The sequence below is a fragment of the Macrobrachium rosenbergii genome, chromosome 27, assembly GCF_040412425.1.
Source record: "Macrobrachium rosenbergii isolate ZJJX-2024 chromosome 27, ASM4041242v1, whole genome shotgun sequence".
Classification (NCBI taxonomy): Eukaryota; Metazoa; Arthropoda; class Malacostraca; order Decapoda; family Palaemonidae; genus Macrobrachium; species Macrobrachium rosenbergii.
This window is the reverse complement of record NC_089767.1, coordinates 1,525,387-1,547,571: the sequence shown is the minus strand read 5'-3', so window position 1 is coordinate 1,547,571 and position 22,185 is coordinate 1,525,387. Positions and strand designations below refer to the sequence as shown.

At 40.6% G+C, this 22,185-nt stretch overlaps 4 protein-coding genes across 4 annotated transcripts in view; 1 reads left to right on the top strand and 3 right to left on the bottom strand.

Annotated features, from left to right (window-relative positions):
- The window catches only part of LOC136853246 (uncharacterized), a 53,077-nt gene that overhangs the window by 6,447 nt on the left and 24,445 nt on the right, over window positions 1-22,185 (top strand). The window lies entirely within an intron of this gene.
- LOC136853230 (33kDa venom protein-like) lies at window positions 8,371-9,183 on the bottom strand. Its single transcript, XM_067128606.1, has one exon. The coding sequence runs from the start codon at window positions 9,181-9,183 to the stop codon at window positions 8,371-8,373; it is 813 nt and encodes a 270-aa protein (XP_066984707.1).
- On the bottom strand, window positions 9,952-10,410 carry LOC136853229 (33kDa venom protein-like). Its single transcript, XM_067128605.1, has one exon. It carries the CDS (start codon window positions 10,408-10,410, stop codon window positions 9,952-9,954), a length of 459 nt encoding a protein of 152 aa, XP_066984706.1.
- LOC136853228 (33kDa venom protein-like) lies at window positions 10,558-10,887 on the bottom strand. The gene has a single exon (XM_067128603.1). It carries the CDS (start codon window positions 10,885-10,887, stop codon window positions 10,558-10,560), a length of 330 nt encoding a protein of 109 aa, XP_066984704.1.

Sequence of the window (22,185 nt, the reverse complement as noted above, 5' to 3'; positions counted from 1 at the left end):
TTTTTTATTTTTTTAGCTTTCTGTAAGAGCTTTCTGGCTCAGTGCTTTATGCTCTGTGTCACTTTGTGCCCGAACAAGTGTTCATTACACAAGAGCACTTGGCACTCTTTAGTTCTTTTTTTCAAGCTTTTCCAGTGGTTTCAGCTGATGTGTGTGTGTGTATATATATATATATATATATATATATATATATATATATATATATATATATATATCAGTGTGTCGTTTTCTGGAACAAGGTTTAATACGACTCAGTTTGCTGGGAGCTTTATCTTGGCTACAACTAAAATGTGAAATAGTTTGCCTAGTGCAGATGTGGAATCTTCTGATCCCTAAGTGTTTAACAGAGGAGCAAATTCATTCCTGCTCTCTGCTGCTGCTGGTGACGTCTCCTGAATTTCAGGTGTAGAGGTTTTAGTTTAATGTACGAGAAAACCATTGTGCCTGCTTTGTCTGTCCGTCCGCAATTTGTTCTGTCCGCACTTTTTCTATCCGCCTTCAGATCTTAAAAACTACTGAGGCTAGAGAGCTGCAAATTGGTATGTTGATCATCCACCCTCCAGTCAACAAACATACCAAATTGCAGCCCTCTAGCTTACTCAGTAGTTTTATTTTAGTGAAGGTTCAAGTTAGCCATAATCGTGCTTCTGGCAACGATATAGGATAGGCCACCACCGGGCCGTGGTTACATTTCATGGGCCGCGGCTCATATAGCATTATACCGAGATACCGAAAGATCGATCTATTATCAGTGGCCTTGATTATGCGCTGTAGCGGCTGTACAGAAACCTCGATTGCCCCGAAGAAACTTCGGGGCATTTTTCACTTGTTATTTTTTATTCCCACATAATTATTTTCTTATCACATTTCTCTCTCTCTCTCTCTCTCTCTCTCTCTCTCTCTCTCTCTCTCTCTCTCTCTGCAGGCTGGTTTCTCTCTGTCCTTAAGGGTTCCCAGTGAAAGTCCAACGTTCTTGGACTTTATAGTCTGTTGACTCATGTCCATAATATTTTCCAGTGAAAGTCCAATGAAAAAAAATTCTATACCGGTTTCGACTTTATATTTATAGCCATTTTCAATCGCGCGGTATAATATATACATATTTAAATCATATATATCACTGTGATATAACGTATATATATATATATATATATATATATATATATATATATATATATATATATATATATATATACATACTGTATATATATGTGTATGTGTATATATATATATATATATATATATATATATATATATATATATGTGTGTGTGTGTGTGTGTGTGTGTGTGTGTGTGTACGTATGTATGTATGTTTGTATCACCGTGATCTATTTAGAGGTGATATTATTCTTTCAAAACAAATTTGTAAAATGAGATTTTAAGAAAGGTGGTGACGAGGGGCGAAAGGTGTGAAATAAACTAATTATAATCGGAAGAGAGAGAGAGAGAGAGAGAGAGAGAGAGAGAGAGAGAGAGAGAGAGAGAGAGAGGAAGGCGAAATGGTTCCTGCGTTTACTGATACTTAGGGGTCAATAAGGTATGCGTGTTCGGAATATAAGGACCTATCAAAGATTCTCTTATCATCAACCCCATCTAATTGCATTAAATACCATTTATTTAATGATCATTTAATGTGTTTTAACGGGTTCGTGTTCCGTCAAATCAGTGAGCTCACCTTTGTCGATGAGTTCCTAAGCCTGAACTACCAGAGCGCCATGTTTTGACGCAAGGTACTCAAGTTGTACCACCGGATTCCGGGAAACGTTGCAAGATTTAACGACAAGAGAAAACCCTTTTGCCCAAAAGTATAATCGGGGCTGTTACGGGTGAGAAAAAGGCAGAAACTTTCTCCCTCGAGACATTCGTACGAGGAGGAATACAAAAACCGAAAATAGACTCTTGGCAGAATGAAAGGAAACGATAAATTATTCAAGATATCTCGACAGTGAGCATAGCAAGTGATGTACAGGTGCAGGGGGGGTGTGTGTCCTCTGTCACTTACATAATCAGTGTATACTTGCGCAATACACTACTAGATATGCTATAGATAGCAATTTGGAATAGTAACTTAACAGCATGTAAAGACATATGGCCTCTATTCAGTATAAATTATCTTGAAATTTGCTCATTATCTTTAACAAGTAAAAATTGCGCCGAAGTTTTTTCGGCGCAATCGAGTTTTCTGTACAGCGTATAATCAAGGCCACCGAAAATAGATCTATCTTTTGGTGGTCTCGCTATAATACTGTATGAGCCGCGGTCCATGAAAATTTAACCACGGTCCGGTGATGGCCTCGCCTATATCGTTGTCAGAAGCACGATTATGGCTAACTTCAAACTTGAATAAAAATACAAAAAAGGCTAGAGGGCTGCAATTTGGTATGTTTGATGACTGGAGGGTGGATGATCAACATGCCAATTTACAGCCCTCCAGCCTCAGTAGTTTTTAAGATCTGAGGGCGGACAGAAAAGTGCGGACGGACAGACAAAGCCGTCACAATAGCTTTCTTTTACAGAAAACTAAAAACTGCCAAATATGGTATAAATAGCAATTTGGAATAATAACTTAACAGCAAGTAAAAATACATGGACTCTATTCAATATAAATTATCTTAAAAATTGCTCCTTATCTTTAAAAATTAATTCAAAGAATGACTTTTCAATGCCCAAGGGTCTGACCCAACCAGCAAACAGTTGGGCTTTGAGAAATACACAAAACTCCATCAAACGGGCAAATTGCAACATACACAAAGTTCATATACTTATCAAACACGATACAGCATACGAAAATACACATACTTTAACAAAAAAGCAATATTACAAATAATATTCCAACACTCACACTCTACACGGCATTAGAAAAACATTCACAAAACCCAAACACTGTCCACTCCACTTAGCTTCACAAAGCATTTCAGCAGAATCGAAAAAGGATAGTGGGAAATACTTTCAGAATTCGTAAATCCAGAAGACAAGAGAATGCGAAGTACAAAACACATGGATCCTAAACAAACATGGTTACATGAATATAACAATCTTCACATGACAAACACTTTAATTATTATTATTATTATTATTATTATTATTATTATTATTATTATTATTATTATTATTATTATTATTATTATTATTATTCAGAAGATGAACCCTATTTATATAGAACCAGCCCACCACAGGGGCCATTGACTTGAAATTCAAGCTTCCACAAAATATGGTGCTCATTTGCAAGAAATAACAGAGGATAATAGGAAATGTGGAAAGAAGAGATCAGTTATTTAAAAAGAAAAATAAAAAACAAATTTATAAGTAAATAGACAAAAAAAAATAGTTGATTAAAATGTAAGGAGAATTTTTTTTTTTTTGGCAGTAATGCACCCTTCTTGCCATTGCATTGGGCTTTTTAGACTTTGCATGGACCCTTCTATACATTGTATAAAACCTGCCAGGATTAGGAAGGACCGTTCTAGACTTTGCACAGACATTTCTCGAATTCAGGTGGACCATTCTTGCCATTGCACTAAGCTTTTTAGACTTTGCACAGACCCTTCTTGACTTCGCATGGACCTGTCAAGACTTTTCATGAATTCTCCTAGATTTTGCAGGGACTCTTCTCGACTTTACGTGGACCTTTCAAGACTTTGCATGGGTCCTTCTAGACTTTGTGTGGACCTTCCTTGACTTTGCATGGACCTTTCAAGACTTTGCATGGATCCTTCTAGACTTTGTGTGGACCTTCCTTGACTTTGCATGGACCTTTCAAGACTTTGCATGGATCCTTCTAGACTTTGTGTGGACCTTCCTTGACTTTGCATGGACCTTTCAAGACTTTGCGTGGATCCTTCTAGACTTTGTGTGGACCTTCCTTGACTTTGCATGGACCTTTTAAGACTTTGCATGGATCCTTCTAGACTTTGTGTGGACCTTCCTTGACTTTGCATGGACCTTTCAAGACTGCATGAATTCTTCTAGACCTTGTGTGGACCTTCCTTGACTTTGCATGGATCCTTCTAGACTTTGTGTGGACCTTCCTTGACTTTGCATGGACCTTTCAAGACTTTGCATGGATCCTTCTAGACTTTGTGTGGATCCTTCTAGACTTTGCATGGACCTTTCAAGACTTTGCATGGATCCTTCTAGACTTTGTTTGGACCATCCTTGACTTTGCATGGACCTTTCAAGACTTTGCATGGATCCTTCTAGACTTTGTGTGGACCTTCCTTGACTTTGCATGGACCTTTCAAGACTGCATGAATTCTTCTAGACTTTGTGTGGACCTTCCTTGACTTTGCATTGACCTTTCAAGACTGCATGAATCCTTCTAGACTTTGTGTGGACCTTCCTTGACTTTGCATGAACCTTTCAAGACTGCATGAATCCTTCTAGACTTCAGATGGACCCTACTAAACTTCAGATGGACCCTTCTAGGCACTGCAAGGACCTTTCTAGACTTTCCACAGACCGTTCTAAATTTTGCATGGGCCTTCTAAACTTTGTATGTGCCCTTCTAGATCTTACACGGACCCTTCTAGACTTTGCATGTACCCATCTAGAGTGTTTTTCAACCCTTCTATACTTTGCACTGACCTTTCTAGAGTTTGCATGCACCATCCTAGATTTTGACTTACTCTTCTATATTTTGCATACTCCCTCCTAGACTTTGCATGGACCTTTCAAGACTGCATGAGTCCTTCTAGACTTCACATGGACCCTTCTAGGCATTGCAAGGACTTTCTAGACTTTCCACAGGTCTTTCTAGATTTTGGATGAACCTTCTAGACTTCACATGTGCCCTTCTAGATTTTAAATGGACCCTTCTAGACTTTGCACTGACCTTTCTAAAGTGTGCATGCACCCTTTTAAACCTTGCATGTACCCTTCTAGATTTTGCATATTCCTTTATAGATTTTGTAAGAACCTTTGTGGAATGTATATATATATATATATATATATATATATATATATATATATATATATATATATATATATATATATATATATATATACATATATATATATATATATATATATATATATATATATATATATATATATATATATATATATATATATATATATATATATATATATATATATATATATAATATATATATATACCATATAGATATATATATATATAACCCTATATAGATATTGCATATATATATATTCTATATACCCATCTAGATTGAACCCTTATAGACATTGCACTGATTTCTAGAGTTTGCGTGCACCATTCTAGACTTTTCATTTACCCTTGTATATTTTGCATATTAACTTTAAGATTTTGCATGGACACATTTCGACTTTGCATGCACCTTTCCAGACTTTGCATGGACCGTTCTAGACTTTGCACAGACCTTTGTAGAGTTTACATGCACTCTTTTAGACTTTGCATGTACTCTTCCAGATTTTGCACATTCCCTTCTAGATTTAGCGTGGACCCTATTGGACTTCACATGTACCCACCTAGATTTTCCATGTACCCTTCTAGATATTGCATGTACCCTTCTAGATTTTGGATATTCCCTTCTAGACAATGCATATACCCTCCTAGAGTTTGCCAGGACCTTTCTCGATTTTTCAGTGACCTTTCTATTTTGCATGGACCTTTCTAGACTTTGCATGGACTCTACAACACTTTGCATGGCCCAATCTAGATTTTGAATGGACCTTTGTGGATTTTGCATAGATCTTTGTAGATTTTGCATGGAACATTCTAGCTTTGCTTTTAGATTTTGTATGGCCCCTTCTGTACTTTGAATATACCCTGCTAGACTTCTGTATAGACTCTTCTAGACTTTGCACTGACCTTTCTAGAGTTTACATGGACCTTGCTAAATTTTGTATGGGCCCTTTTAAACTTTGCATATTCCCTTCTATATTTTGCATGGACCTTTGTAGATTCTACATTGGCCCTTCTTGACTTTGCATGTACCCTTCTTGACTTTGCATGTACACTTGTATATTTTGCATGGACCCATTTGGACTTTGCATTTACATTACCTTCAATATTTTGCATGTACCATTCTAAATTCTGCTTGGACCCCTCTAGACTTTGCATTGGCCTTTCTAGAGTTTGCATGCACTCTTCTATACTTTTTGGGCACCCTTCTAGACTATGCATGGACCTATTTGGACTTGCATATATCCTTATAGATTTAACATGCACCTTTCTAGATTTTACCTCGACCCTTCAGAACTGCATGTACCATTCCGGATTTTCCATGGACCTTCTAGACTTTGCACTTGCTTTTCTGGAGTATAAATGCACCTTTCTAGACTTTACAGGTACCATCTAGATTTTGCATGTTCCCTCATAGGTTTTATATGGATCCTTTTGGACTTTGCATATGCCCATCTAGATTTGGCATGTACTTTTTTAGACTTTGCATGTACCATTCTAGACTTTTGCATGGACCATTCTAAACTTTGCATGTATCCTTCTAGATTTTGCAAAGACCCTCTTGGCTTTGCACTGACTTTTCTAGACTTTGCACGGACCTTTGTATGCTTTGCATGGACCCTTCTAGCCTTTGCATGGACCTTTGTATACTTTGCATGGAGCCTTCTAAATTTTGCATGGACCCTTGTTTACTTTGCATGAACCCTTGTAGACTTTGCATGGACCTTTGTATATATTGCAAGGACCCTTCTAGACTTTGCATGGACCTTTGTATACTTTGAATGAACCATTCTAGACTTTGCATGAGCCATAGTAGAGTTTTCATGAAACCTCCTAGGTTTTGCATGTGACCTTCTAGATTTTGCATGAACCTTTATAGACTTTTCACGTATCCTTCTAGATTTTTCATATTTCCTTATAGGCTTGGCATATACCCATTTTGTCTGTGCATGTGCCCTTCTAGACTTTACATGAACCCTTCTAGATTTTGCACTTCCCATTCTGGAGTTTCCTTGCACGCTTCTAGACTTTGCTAGTATCATTCTAGATTTTGCATGGGCCCTTCTAGACTTTCCACTGACCTTTGTAGAGCTTGCATGCACTCTTCTAGAATATAATATACCCTTCTAGATTTCTCATATTCCCTTCTAGATTTTGCATTCACCTTTCAGGATTTTGCATGGACCTTTCAGGATTTTGCATGGACCCTTCAGGATTTTGCATGGACCTTTCTAGACTGTGCATGTACCCTTCTGGATTTTGCATGGACCCTTCTAAATATGCATGTACCTTTCTGAAGTTTGCATGGTCCCTTCTAGACTCTGCAGTGACCTTTCTCAAGTTTGCTTGCACCCTTCTAGACTTTGCATGTACTTTTCTGGGTTTTGCATGGACCCTCCTAGACTAATCACTGACCTTTCTAGAGGTTGCATGTACCCTTCTAGGCTGTGCATATAACCTTGTAGATTTTGATTGGACCTGTTTTGACATTGCATATACCCTTCCAGATTTTATGTATGTCTTCCAGATTGTGCACGGATCCTTTTGGACTTTGTATGTACCCATCTAGATTTTGCATGTACCTTCTAGACTTTTCATTTTCCTTCTTGATTTTGCATGGAACTTATAAGTGCTGTTTTTGACATTGCACTGACCTTTACAGAGTTTTCATGGACCTGTTTAGACTTAGCATGTACTTTTCTAGATATTGTATATACTTTCTAGATTTTGCATGAACCCTTCTTAACTTTGCACTGACCTTTCTAGAATTTTCATGAACCTTAAGAGGGATTGCATAGGCCCTTCAAGACTTTGCATATTCCCTTCTAGTCTTTGCATGTACCCTTCTAGATTTTGCATGAGATCTTGTATACTCTTCACAGACCTTTCTAGAGTTTGAATATACTATACCTTTCTAGATTTTGCATTGATAATTCCAGACTTAGCATATTCCTTCTAGATTTTAAATGGATCTTTTTTTTTTACACTGCATGAACATTTCTAGACTTTGTATTGACCCTTCTAGACTGCATATTCCCTTAAATATTTTGAAAGGACCCTTCTATAATTTGCATCGACCTTCCTAGGATTTGCATGTATCCTTCTAGATTTTGCATGGGCCCTTTTGGACTTCTGATGAACCATTCTGGATTTGATATTAACCCATCTTGATTTTACATGAACTGTTCTATATTTCACATGGTCCCTTTTAGACTCTGAATAAATGCTTATAAACTTTGCATGCACCTCCTAGACTTTGCATGCACCCTTCTAGATTTTGCATCCACCCTTCTAGATTTTGCATCCACACTTCTAGTTTTGGCATGGATCCTTGTAGACTTTATATGGACCATTATAGACTTTGCATGGGCCTTTCTTGGTTTTACATGCTCCTATGTAGACTTTACATGGACCCTATATTGGCTTTGCATGGACCTTTCTAGACTTTATATGGACCCTTATATACTCTATATGGACCCTTCTAGACTTTGCATGGACCCTTCTTGGCTCTCCATGGACACTTTCAGACTTTGCATGGACCATTCTTGGTTCCCCATGGACACCTTTAGACTTTGCATGGACCATTCTTGGTTCTCCATGGACCCCTTTAGACTTTGCATGGACCCTTCTTGGTTCTCCATGGACACCTTTAGACTTTGCATGGACCCTTCTTGGCTCTCAATGGACACCTTTAGACTTTGCATGGACCCTTCTTGGCTCTCCATGGACACCTTTAGACTTTGCATGGACCCTTCTTGGCTCTCCACGGACATTTTCAGACTTTGCATGGACCCTTCTTGGCTCTCCATGGACACTTTCAGACTTTGCATGGACCCTTCTTGGTTCTCTATGGACACCTTTAGACTTTGCATGGACCCTTCTTGGTTCTCCATGGACACCTTTAGACTTTGTATGGACCATTCTTGGTTCTCCATGGACACCTTTAGACTTTGCATGGACCCTTCTTGGTTCTCCATGGACACTTTTAGACTTTGCATGGACCCTTCTTGGTTCTCCATGGACACCTTTAGACTTTGCATGGACCCTTCTTGGTTCTCCATGGACACCTTTAGACTTTTGCTCCATGGACCCTTTCTTGGTTCTCCATGGACACCTTTAGACTTTGCATGGACCCTTCTTGGTTCTCCATGGACACCTTTTAGACTTTGCATGGACCATTCTTTGTTCTCCACGGACACCTTTAGACTTTGCATGGACACTTCTTGGTTCTCCATGGACACTTTCAGACTTTGCATGGACCCTTTCTTGGTTCTCTCCATGGACACCTTTAGACTTTGCATGGACCCTTCTGGTTCTCCATGGACACTTTAGACTTTGCATGGACCCTTCTTGGTTCTCCTGGACACCTTTAGACTTTGCATGGACCCTTCTTGGTTCTCCATGGACCCCTTTTAGACTTTGCATGGGACCCTTCTTGGTTCTCCATGGACACCTTTAGACTTTGCATGGACCATTCTTGGTTCTCCACGGACACCTTTAGACTTTGCATGGACCCTTCTTGGTTCTCCATGGACACTTTCAGACTTTGCATGGACCCTTCTTGGTTCTCCATGGACACCTTTAGACTTTGCATGGACCTTCTTGGTTCTCCATGGACACTTTCAGACTTTGCATGGACCCTTCTTGGTTCTCCATGGACACTTTTAGACTTTGCATGGACCCTTCTTGGTTCTCCATGGACACCTTTTAGACTTTGCATGGACCTTCTTCTTGGTTCTCCATGGACCCCCTTAGACTTTGCATGGACCCTTCTTGGTTCTCCATGGACACTTTCAGACTTTGCATGGACCCTTCTTGGTTCTCCATGGACCCTTTTTAGACTTTGCATGGACCCTTCTTGGTTCTCCATGGACACCTTTTAGACTTTGCATGGACCCTTCTTGGTTCTCCATGGACACCTTTAGACTTTTGCATGGACCCTTCTTGGCTCTCCATGGACACCTTTAGACTTTGCATGGACCCTTCTTGGCTCTCCATGGACACCTTTAGACTTTGCATGGACCTCTTCTGGCTCTCCATGGACACTTTCAGACTTTGCATGGACCCTTCTGGTTCTCCATGGACACCTTTAGACTTTTTGCATGGACCTCTTCTTGGCTCTCCATGGACACCTTTAGACTTTGCATGGACCATTCTTGGTTCTCTCCACGGACACCTTTTAGACTTTGCATGGATCCTTCTTGGTTCTCCATGGACACTTTCAGACTTTGCATGGACCCTTCTTGGTTCTCCATGGACACCTTTAGACTTTGCATGGACCCTTCTTGGTTCTCCACGGACACCTTAGACTTTGCATGGACCCTTCTTGGTTCTCCATGGACACTTTCAGACTTTGCATGGACCCTTCTTGGTTCTCCATGGACACCTTTAGACTTTGCATGGACCCTTCTTGGTTCTCCATGGACACTTTCAGACTTTGCATGGACCCTTCTTGGTTTCTCCATGGACCCCTTTAGACTTTGCATGGACCCTTCTTGGTTCTCCATGGACACCTTTTAGACTTTTTGCATGGACCATTCTTGGTTCTCCATGGACACCTTTAGACTTTTGCATGGACCCTTCTTGGCTCTCTTGTTCTCCATGGACACCTTTTAGACTTTGCATGACCTCTTCTTGGCTCCATGGACACCTTTTTAGACTTTGTGCATGGACCCTTCTTGGCTCTCCATGGACACTTTCAGACTTTGCATGGACCTTCTTGGTTCTCCATGGACACCTTTAGACTTTGCATGGACCCTTCTTGGTTCTCCATGGACACCTTTAGACTTTTGCATGGACCATTCTTGGTTCTCCATGGACACCTTTAGACTTTGCATGGACCCTTCTTGGTTCTCCATGGACACCTTTAGACTTTGCATGGACCCTTCTTGGCCTCCATGGACACCTTTAGACTTTGCATGGACTCCTTCTGGTTCTCCATGGACACTTTCAGACTTTTGCATGGACCCTTCTTGGTTCTCCATGGACACCTTTTAGACTTTGCATGGACCCTTCTTGGTTTCTCCATGGACACCTTTAGACTTTGCATGGACCATTCTTGGTTCTCCACGGGACACCTTTTAGACTTTGCATGGACCCTTCTTGGTTCTCCATGGACACTTTTAGACTTTGCATGGACCCTTCTTGGTTCTCCCATGGACACCTTTAGACTTTTGCATGGACCCTTCTTGGTTCTCCATGGACACCTTTAGACTTTGCATGGGACCTCTTTCTTGGTTCTCCATGGACCCCTTTAGACTTTGCATGGACCTTCTTGTTCTCCATGGACACTTTCAGACTTTGCATGGACCCTTCTTGGTTCTCCATGGACACCTTTTAGACTTTGCATGGACCCTTCTTGGCTCTCCATGGACACCTTTAGACTTTGCATGGACCCTTCTGGTTCTCCATGGACACCTTTAGGCTTTGCATGGACCCTTCTTGGTTCTCCATGGACACCTTTAGACTTTGTATGGACTCCATCTTGGTTCTCCATGGACACTTTCAGACTTTGCATGGACCCTTCTTGTTCTCCATGGACCCTTTAGACTTTGCATGGACCCTTCTTGGTTCTCCATGGACACCTTTAGACTTTTGTATGGACCTTTCTTGGCCTCCATGGGACACCTTTTAGACTTTGCATGGACCCTTCTTTGGCCTCCATGGGACACTCTTTAGACTTTGCATGGACCCTTTTAAACTTTACATGGACCCTTATCGACTTTGCATTGACCTTTCTAGCTTTTGCGATGACCCTTCTAGACTTTACAAGGACCATTGCAGACTTTACATGGACCATTCTAGACTTTATATGAATATGTAACTATCTAGACTTTGCAAGGAACCTTGTAGACTTTCCATTAACCTTTCTGTTTCTGCATAGAAACTTTTAGACTTTGATTATACACTTGTAGATTTTACAAGGGCTTTAGTAGACTTTTCATGGACCGTTCTAGATTTTTCATGTACCCTTTTAGACCTTTACATGGACCTTTCTGGACTTTACATGACCCTTCTAGATTTTATATGGACCCTCGTAGACTTTACATGGATCCTTCTTGCCTTGCTATGGACCTTTCTAGACTTTACATGGACCATTCTAGGCTTTGCATGGACCTTTCTAGACTTTACATGGACCCTTGTTGGCTCTTCATGGACCCTTCTAGATTTTACATGGACCCTTGTAGACTTTATGTGAACCCTTGTTGCCTTTCCATGGACCCTTCTAGGCTTTACGTGCACCATTCTAGGATTTGCATGACTTTCTAGATTTTTCATGGACCCATCTAGACTTTTACATGGACCCTTGTTGGCTTTTCATGGACCCTTCTGGCTTTATATGGATACCTGTAGACTTTATATGGACCCTTCTTGCCTTTCCATGGACCACTTAGATTTCACATGGACCCTTGTAGACTTTACATGGACCTTTTCTGCCTTTGGCATGGACCCTTCTAGGCTTTTATGGACCATTCTAGGCTTTGCATGGACATTCCTAGATTTTACATGGACCTTTTTCTGCCTTGGCATGGACCCTTTCTAGGCTTTATATGGGACTATTCTAGGCTTTGGTATGGACATTTTCTAGATTTTACATGGACCCTTGTAGACTTTACATGACCCTTTCTGCCTTGGCATGGACCCTTCTAGGCTTTTACATGGACCATTCAACGCTTTGTATGGACATTTCTAGATTTTACATGGACCCATCTAGACTTTTTACATGGAACTTTGTTGGCTTTTCATGGACCCTTCTTGGCTTTATATAGACCCTGTAGACTTTATATGGACCTTCTTATTTTCCATGGACCATTCTAGATTTTACATGGACCCTTTGTTGACTTTATATGGACCCTTTCTGCCTTTCAAGTGACCTTTCTAGACTTTACATGACCCCTTGTGGACTTTCCATGGACCTCTTTTTGCTTTCCACTGACCCTTCTAGCCTTAACATGGACTCATTTGCATCTTGTATGGACACTTAGCAACTTTGTGTGGTCCTTGTGGATTTTATGTAGACCCTTGACTTTGCATGGACCTTTCTGATACTTCTAGACTTTTACATAGTCAACTGTACACTTTATATGGAGCTTCTAAAATTTGAATGGACCCATTCCAACTTCTTCCTTGACCTTTCTAGATTTTTCATGAACCCATCTCATCTTTCCTTGTAAAATTTTCTAGACTTGGAATGGACTGTTATTAACTTTACTTGGGCCTTTCCAGGTTTTCATTAACTCATACACTTTCCATGGACCCTTCCAGACTTTGAATGGACCCTTATTAACTTTGCTTGACCTTTCTAGACTTTCTCTGAAGGACACTTGACTTCACGGACACATGGGCCCATCTAGACTTTTGGTTCTCCATGGACACCTTTAGACTTTGCATGGACCCTTCTTGGTTCTCCATGGACACTTTTTTAGACTTTGCATGGACCCTTCTTGGTTCTCCATGGACACCTTTAGACTTTGCATGGACCCTTCTTGTTTCTCCATGGACACTTTAGACTTTTGCATGGACCCTTCTTGGTTCTCCATGGACACTTTAGACTTTGCATGGACCCTTCTTGGTTCTCCATGGACACCTTTAGACTTTGCATGGACCCTTCTTGGTTCTCCATGGACACCTTTAGACTTTGCATGGACCCTTCTTGGTTCTCCATGGACACCTTTAGACTTTGCATGGACCCTTCTTGGCTCTCCATGGACACCTTTAGACTTTGCATGGACCCTTCTTGGCTCTCCATGGACACTTTCAGACTTTGCATGGACCCTTCTTGGTTCTCCATGGACACCTTTAGACTTTGCATGGACCCTTCTTGGTTCTCCATGGACACCTTTAGACTTTGCATGGACCATTCTTGGTTCTCCATGGACACCTTTTAGACTTTGTCCTCCATGGACCATTCTTGGTTCTCCATGGACACCTTTAGACTTTGCATGGACCCTTCTTGGTTCTCCATGGACACCTTTAGACTTTGCATGGACCCTTCTTGGCTCTCCATGGACACCTTTAGACTTTGCATGGACCCTTCTTGGTTCTCCATGGACACTTTCAGACTTTGCATGGACCCTTCTTGGTTCTCCATGGACACCTTTAGACTTTGCATGGACCCTTCTTGGTTCTCCATGGACACCTTTAGACTTTGCATGGACCATTCTTGGTTCTCCATGGACACCTTTAGACTTTGCATGGACCCTTCTTGGTTCTCCATGGACACTTTTAGACTTTGCATGGACCCTTCTTGGTTCTCCATGGACACCTTTAGACTTTGCATGGACCCTTCTTGGTTCTCCATGGACACCTTTAGACTTTGCATGGACACTTCTTTCCAGACTTTAGACTTTGCATGGACCCTTCTTGGTTCTCCATGGACACCTTTAGACTTTGCATGGACCCTTCTTGGTTCTCCATGGACACCTTTAGACTTTGCATGGACCCTTCTTGGTTCTCCATGGACACCTTTAGACTTTGCATGGACCCTTCTTGGTTCTCCATGGACACCTTTAGACTTTGCATGGACCTTCTTGGTTCTCCATGGACACCTTTAGACTTTGCATGGACCCTTCTTGGTTCTCCATGGACACCTTTAGACTTTGCATGGACCCTTTCTTGGTTCTCTCCATGACACTTTCCATGGACCCATTCTTGGACACCTTTCTTTCCATGGACTTTAGACTTTGCATGGACCCTTCTTGGTTCTCCATGGACACCTTTAGACTTTGCATGGACCCTTCTTGGTTCTCCATGGACACCTTTAGACTTTGCATGGACCCTTCTTGGGTCTCCATGGACACTTTAGACTTTGCATGGACCCTTTGGTTCTCCATGGACACCTTTAGACTTTGCATGGACCCTTCTTGGTTCTCCATGGACACCTTTAGACTTTGCATGGACCCTTATCTCCATGGACACTTTTAGACTTTGCATGGACCCTTCTTGGTTCTCCATGGACACCTTTAGACTTTTTTCCATGGACACCTTTAGACTTTGCATGGACCTTGATGACTCCATTCTTTAGACTTTGCACTTTACATGGACATTTTAGACTTTGCATGGACCATTCTGGACTCCATGGACACCTTTAGACTTTATGGACCCTTCTTGACTTTCCATGGAACCTTGTAGACTTTCCATTAACTTTGCGATCTGTTTCTGTTAGACTTTACATGGACCATTTAGACTTTTGATTATACCATTCTAGACTTTAGATTTTACAAGGGCTTTAGTAGACTTTTTCATGGACCGTTCTAGATTTTTCATGTAACCCTTTAGTTTCTTTACATGGACCTTTCTGGACTTTCCATGACCCTTCTAGATTTTTACATGGACCCTTTTCGTAGACTTTACATGGATCCTTCTCATGCCTTTTTAGACCTTTACATGGACCTTTTCTAGACCTTCTAGATTTTATATGGACCATTCTAGGATCCTTTGCATGGACCTTTCTAGACTTTACATGGACCATTCTGGCTTTCATGGACCCTTTTCTTTACATGGACCCTTTGGCTTTTCATGGACCTCTAGATTTTGTATGGACTTTATGTGAACCCTTGTTGCCTTTCCATGGACCCTTCTAGGCTTTACGTGCACCATTCTAGGATTTGCATGGACCTCTCTAGATTTTTCATGGACCCATCTAGACTTTACATGGACCCTTGTTGGCTTTTCATGGACCCTTCTTGGCTTTATATGGATACCTGTAGACTTTATATGGACCCTTCTTGCCTTTCCATGGACCACTCTAGATTTCACATGGACCCTTGTAGACTTTACATGGACCCTTTCTGCCTTGGCATGGACCCTTCTAGGCTTTACATGGACCATTCTAGGCTTTGCATGGACATTCCTAGATTTTACATGGACCCTTTCTGCCTTGGCATGGACCCTTCTAGGCTTTACATGGACCATTCTAGGCTTTGCATGGACATTTCTAGATTTTACATGGACCCTTGTAGACTTTACATGGACCCTTTCTGCCTTGGCATGGACCCTTCTAGGCTTTACATGGACCATTCAACGCTTTGCATGGACATTTCTAGATTTTACATGGACCCATCTAGACTTTACATGGAACTTTGTTGGCTTTTCATGGACCCTTCTTGGCTTTATATAGACCCTTGTAGACTTTATATGGACCCTTCTTGCCTTTCCATGGACCATTCTAGATTTTACATGGACCCTTGTTGACTTTATATGGACCCTTTCTGCCTTTCAAGTGACCTTTCTAGACTTTACATGACCCCTTGTGGAGTTTCCATGGACCCTTTTTTGCTTTCCACTGACCCTTCTAGCCTTAACATGGACTCATTTGCATCTTGTATGGACACTTAGCAACTTTGTGTGGTCCTTTCTGGATTTTGCGTAGACCCTTGACTTTGCATGGACCTTTCGATACTTCTAGACTTTACATAGTCAACTGTACACTTTATATGGAGCCTTCTAAAATTTGAATGGACCCATTCCAACTTTCCTTGGACCTTTCTAGATTTTTCATGAACCCATCTCATCTTTCCTTGTACCCTTCTAGACTTGGAATGGACTGTTATTAACTTTACTTGGGCCTTTCCAGGTTTTCCATTAACTCTCATACACTTTCCATGGACCCTTCCAGACTTTGAATGGACCCTCATTAACTTTGCTTGGACCTTTCTAGACTTTCCAAGGACATCTTTTGACTTTCAATGGACACATGGGCCCATCTAGACTTTGCATGACAATGACACTTATCCACTTTGCATTGAAGTTTCTAGATTTTATGTGGACCCTTTGCTTTGTATGGACCCTTCTATACTTTGCAAAGACCCAAGTATACTTTACATGGACCTCTCTAGACTTTGAATGGTCAACTGTAGACTTTAAATGGACCCTTTTTTGGGTTGCATGGACCCTTCTAGTTTTTTTATGTACCCTTCTTGGCTTTGCATGGAACCTTCTAGACTTCGTATGAATCCTCTTAGATTCTGCATAAGCCATTTTTTTTTTTACTTTGAATGGACCTTTTTACATTTTTCATGGACCCTTGTAGACTTTGCATGGACCTTCCTAGATGTTTACTGGGCCCTTGCATACTTTCCACGGACCTTTCTACACTTCACATGGCCCCTTCTCGACTTTGCATGGCCCCCTTTAGGCTTTACTAGGATCCTTATCGACATTGCATTGACCTTTCTAGACTTAGTATGGACATTTAGATTTTACCTGGACCCTTCTTCTCTTTCCATGGACACTTCTAGATTTTACATGGACCATTCTAGACTACATGGGCCCTTCTTTGCTTTCCATGGACAGTTGTAGGCTTTACATGGGCCATTTTAGGTTTTTCATGGACCTTTTTAGACCTTACATAGGCCCATCTAGACTTTGCATGAACCCTTCCAGATTTTATATGAACCTTTCTAGATTTTATATGGACCTTTTGCCCTGCATGGACCCTTCTAGACTATGCATGGAGAATTGTAGACTTTAAATGGACTCTTCCTGGCATTGCATTGACCCTTGTAGACTTTACATGGACACTTCTAGACTTTTCTGGACACTTATAGACTTTGCATGTACCCTTCCAGACTTTGTTGGACCCTTGCAGACTTTTTGTGGTCTCTTCTTGACTTTGCATGAACCCTTCTACAGTATGCATGGATCATAGAAGACTTAGTATGGACCATTGTAGATTTTACATGGACCCTTTTTGGTTATGCATGGGACCTACTCGACTTCGCCTGGACCCTTCCAGACTTCACACAGACCCTTGGAGACTTTGCATGGACCTTTCTTGGCTTTAGATGGATCCTCATAGACTTTGCATGTACCCTTCTAGACTTTGCACTGAACATTTTTGACTTTGCATGGACTTTAATGGATTTTTCTTGGACCCTTGGAGACTTCAGATGTACCTTTTTAGGTTTTTCATGGATCCTTCTAGACTTCATTTTTACCCTTGCAAACTTTGCATAGACACTTGTAGACTTTACATGGAACCTTTTTGGACTTTGAGTGGACTATTGGAGACTGTATGAACCCTTGGAGGTTTTCCATGACCTATAGAGACCTTGCATGGACCCTTGTAGACTTTTCATGGACCCTTATTGATTTCATTGACCATTATTGACTTTGCACGGACCCATCTAGACTTTGCATGGACCTTTATCGACTTTTCCTAGGCCTTTCTTGATTTTGCTTGGGCCCTTGAAGACTTTGCATGGACATTTGTAAACTTAATGTGGACCCTTCTAGACACGGCATGGTCCCTTCTGTACTTTGCATGGAAATTTTTTTACTTTCCTTGAACCTTTATAGACTTTACATGTACCTCCTGACTTATTTTGACAACTCTTGACATTGCATGCACTATTCTAAACTTTAAGACTTTGCGTATAACCTTTTCCATGGGCTTTTTAAAATTTTGCATGGACCCTTCTATAGAGACTTTGAATGTACCATTCTTTGACTTCATTTGGACCCTTCTAGACTTTGAATGGACCATCTTTGACTTCACTTGGACCCTTCTAGATTTTTAATGGACTATTCTTGACTTTATCTGGACTGGACCATTTAAGTGTTACCAAAGACCATTCTAGACTTTACATTGGCTCTTATAGACTTTGCATGAACCGTTCTTGACTTGACATGGACCCTTCTGGTCTGTGCAAGGACCTTGATTTGGCATGGACCCCTCTAGACTTTGCATGGACCTCTCTAGATTTTTCATTGACCCTTCCAGACTTTGCGTGGACTCTTTTAGACTTTATACGGAACCCCTGGACTTTGAATGTATATTTCTAGACCTCATAAGGACCTTCTAGACTTTGCATCAATCCATCTAGACTTTGGAAGAACCCTTTTAGACCCCAAAGGCATTTCTATACATCACATGGATCACTATAGACTTTTCATCTAGAATTTTCTTGGGTATTTTGAACTTTGCATGACCTTTTCTAGACTTTAAATGCACCAATCCAGATTTTACAATTACCTATCTAGACTTTGCATGGACTCTTCTAGACTTTCATATCCTTCTAGACTTCATAAAGCATTTTCTAGTCTTTGCCTGGACTTTTCTAGGCTCTGCATGGCTCCTTCTAGACTTCACATAGAGCTTTATAGAGTGTGTATGGAACTTTCTGGATTTTGTTTGGACTTTCCAAAACATTTTATGGACTTTTATAGACTTTGCATGGACCTTCCTAGACCTTTTTTTTTTATCTTTTTACACTTTGCATGGACATTCCTGGACCTTTTATTGACCTTTTTAGACTTTGCAAGGACCATCATAGACTATGCATGGGCCGTCCTAGAACTTGTATAGACCTTTCTAGGCTTTCAATGGACTATTTAAGACTTTGTATGGACCTTTCTATATTCTTCGTGGACCTTTCTAGACTTGGCGTGTACCCTTCTAAACTTTGCATAGACTTTTCATGGACATTCTAGACTCCACATGGGCCCTTCTTAACTTTGTATGGACCCTTCTAGATTTTATATGAACCTTTCTAGATTTTGCATGACCCATTTGAGATATTTATTTTGACCTTCGTAGACTTTTCATGGAGCTTATAAACTTTGTTTGGACCTTTCATGCTCTACATTGACCCTTCTAGACTTTGCATTGACACTGCTCCGCCTAGACTTCACATGGACTTTTCTAGACTTCACATGGCCCCTTTTAGACCTTACATAGACCATTTCTAGACTTGGTATATACCCTTTTCAACTTAAAATGGACCCTTCTAGATTTTGCATGGACCATTCTCGACTTTGCATGGACCCTTCTAGACCTTTCATAAACGCTTCTAGACTTCACATGAGCCCTTTTAGACTTTGCAAGTACCTTTCTAGATTTTGCATGAATCCTTTTAGACTTTGCATGGACCTCCCTAGATTTTGCATGGATCCTTATAAAATTTCGATAGACATTTCTGGAATTTGCACAGACATTTCTGACTTATGGATGGACCCTTGTAGACTTCACATTGATTTTTCTAGACCTCACATGTAAACTTTTAGACTTCACATGGCCCCTTTTAGACTTTGCATAGACCATTTCTAAACTTGGCATATACTCTTTTCAACTTAAATGGACCCTTCTAGATTTTGCATGGACCATTCTCGACTTTGCATGGACCCTTCTAGACTTTTCATAAACGCTTCTAGACTTCGCCTGAACGCTTTTAGGCTTTGCAAGTAACTTTCTAAATTTTGCATGAACCCTTTTAGACTTTGCATGGGTCTCTCTAGATTTTGCATGAATCATTTTAGACTTTGCATGGACTCTTATAAAATTTCAGTAGACATTTCTAGAATTTGCACAGGCATCTCTGACCTATGGATGGATCCTTGTAGACTTCACATTGATTTTTCTAGACCTCACATGTAAACTTTTAGACTTTGCATGGACCCTTCTAGACTTTGCATGGACCCTTCTAGATTTTGCATGGACGCACAGATTTTCCATACACTCTTCTAGACTTATATTAACTACACTCAGCAATCAACATATCACATTTGCAGAATTCAAGGACCATTTCTGGGAGACATTTGACCATACTGTCATGACACATAAATGACAACAAATGTAAAAAATTTGGTTCTCCCTACAAACAACGGACTCCATTTGTTCTCCAACTGATAAAAAATGAATCAGTAAGATAAAACATTGACCCCTCTCAAAAAACAACTGATCTTACTTGCTTAATAAATGTCCTCCCCTCGACAAACAAATGACAGCCAATGCACAGCACATAATGGACTCTTTCAATTCACAACTGACTTTGCTTGCATAACCGCACACTTTTTCAACAACTGGCCACAGTTACATAACAAATGCAATCTGAGATGTATCTAAAAAAAAACCTTTAGATAGTACATGGATTTTCCACGAAAGATAGCCAATTGGAAAAGACATGGAGTCTCCGATACGAACATCCGACAGCATTCAACGCTGCATGGACTTCCTAAAAGAACATTTCACTATAGCTGCATAACACTGCATGACACATAGCCTCCTCAAGAATCACTTAACGAAAGTTACATGACACATAGACCTTCCCTGTTAACTAATACTACTATCGCAAAACAATGCCTCCCCCCTAACGAAACAATGACTGTCTGGACTTTTTTCGACAAATAACTGGCCACACGGTGGCCGGTAATAAAGTCACAGAAAAAAAGTCACAGGAAAAAAAGGAAAAAAGTCACAGAGGAAAAATTCACAATATTTTTTGGGGGTCAATATCTTTATGATGTTTACAGTCTTTTGTCTACGTTTATACGAAATCCCCAACGGACTTGTACTGTACAAAACACGCCGCAAAGGTGGATACATACCGGGTTAAAACCCCCAGGGGTCATTATCTAGGAAAGATTAATGTGACTTTTTTTCCTGTGACTTTTTTTCTGGATTCGGCCACACTTGCCTAAGACAAGATTTCTCCTCAACACGCAAATGATCTCAGATGCATAACATGTGAACTCGTCATTGAAAAACTGCTGAGTGTACTTGAGCAATTTATTGCGAGTATACAACACCAGTTGGAATCAGAGGACACTAATATGTGTGTTTTCTGAGAGGAAAAATAGCAAATCTTTACAGAAATTCTTATTTTTCCTGACATACAAACCTGAAGGTCTTAGGTCTTGACTCAGGATATTGTTCCTCGCTGGGTGAACGGGTTCCGTTCTCGGCTACCACTTTGTTGGTCGCGAGTTCGAATCTCCGACCGGCCAGTGAAGAACAAGAGGAATTTGTTTCTGGTGATAGAAATTAATTTCTCGCTATAATCTGGTTCGGATTCCACAATAAGCTGTAGGTCCCGTTGCTAGGTAACCAATTAGTTCTTAACCACGTAAAATGAATCTAATCCTTCGGGCCAGCCCTAGGAGAGCTGTTAATCAGCTCAGTGGTCTGGTTAAACTAAGATATACTTAATTGACTCAGGATTCGGCTCGCGTCCGCCAGCTAAAATACTACGTGAAGACCGAAGGTCTGTATTTGTGTGGGAACAAATAAGATTTGGAGGGCCTGAGATTTTCAAACAATGCAACAAACCTGATGAAGCTTTTCTCATACACTGAAGACATGTCATAAACGCACGTCAGTAACCTATACCATATATATCACAAACACGCTGAATTCAAGCTAACAGCTTATTGGCAGTTCTATCCAGCGATTCATACGATTATCCAACATTGGTCAAAGATGCGTTCTCTACTCACGGTCGTTGACCTGTTTACAACTTGTGTGTGATATATATGACGACGGGTGTTTTGACATGCTTTACTGT

Bases quoted from the DNA above. Each gene is read 5' to 3' on its own strand.
- LOC136853230 (XM_067128606.1), bottom strand. From the start codon at position 9,183: ATGGAGAGAACCAAGAAAGGGTCCATGCAAAGTCTGAAAGTGTCCATG.
- LOC136853229 (XM_067128605.1), bottom strand. From the start codon at position 10,410: ATGGAGAACCAAGAAGGGTCCATGCAAAGTCTAAAGGGGTCCATGGAG.
- LOC136853228 (XM_067128603.1), bottom strand. From the start codon at position 10,887: ATGGAGAACCAAGAAGGGTCCATGCAAAAGTCTGAAAGTGTCCATGGA.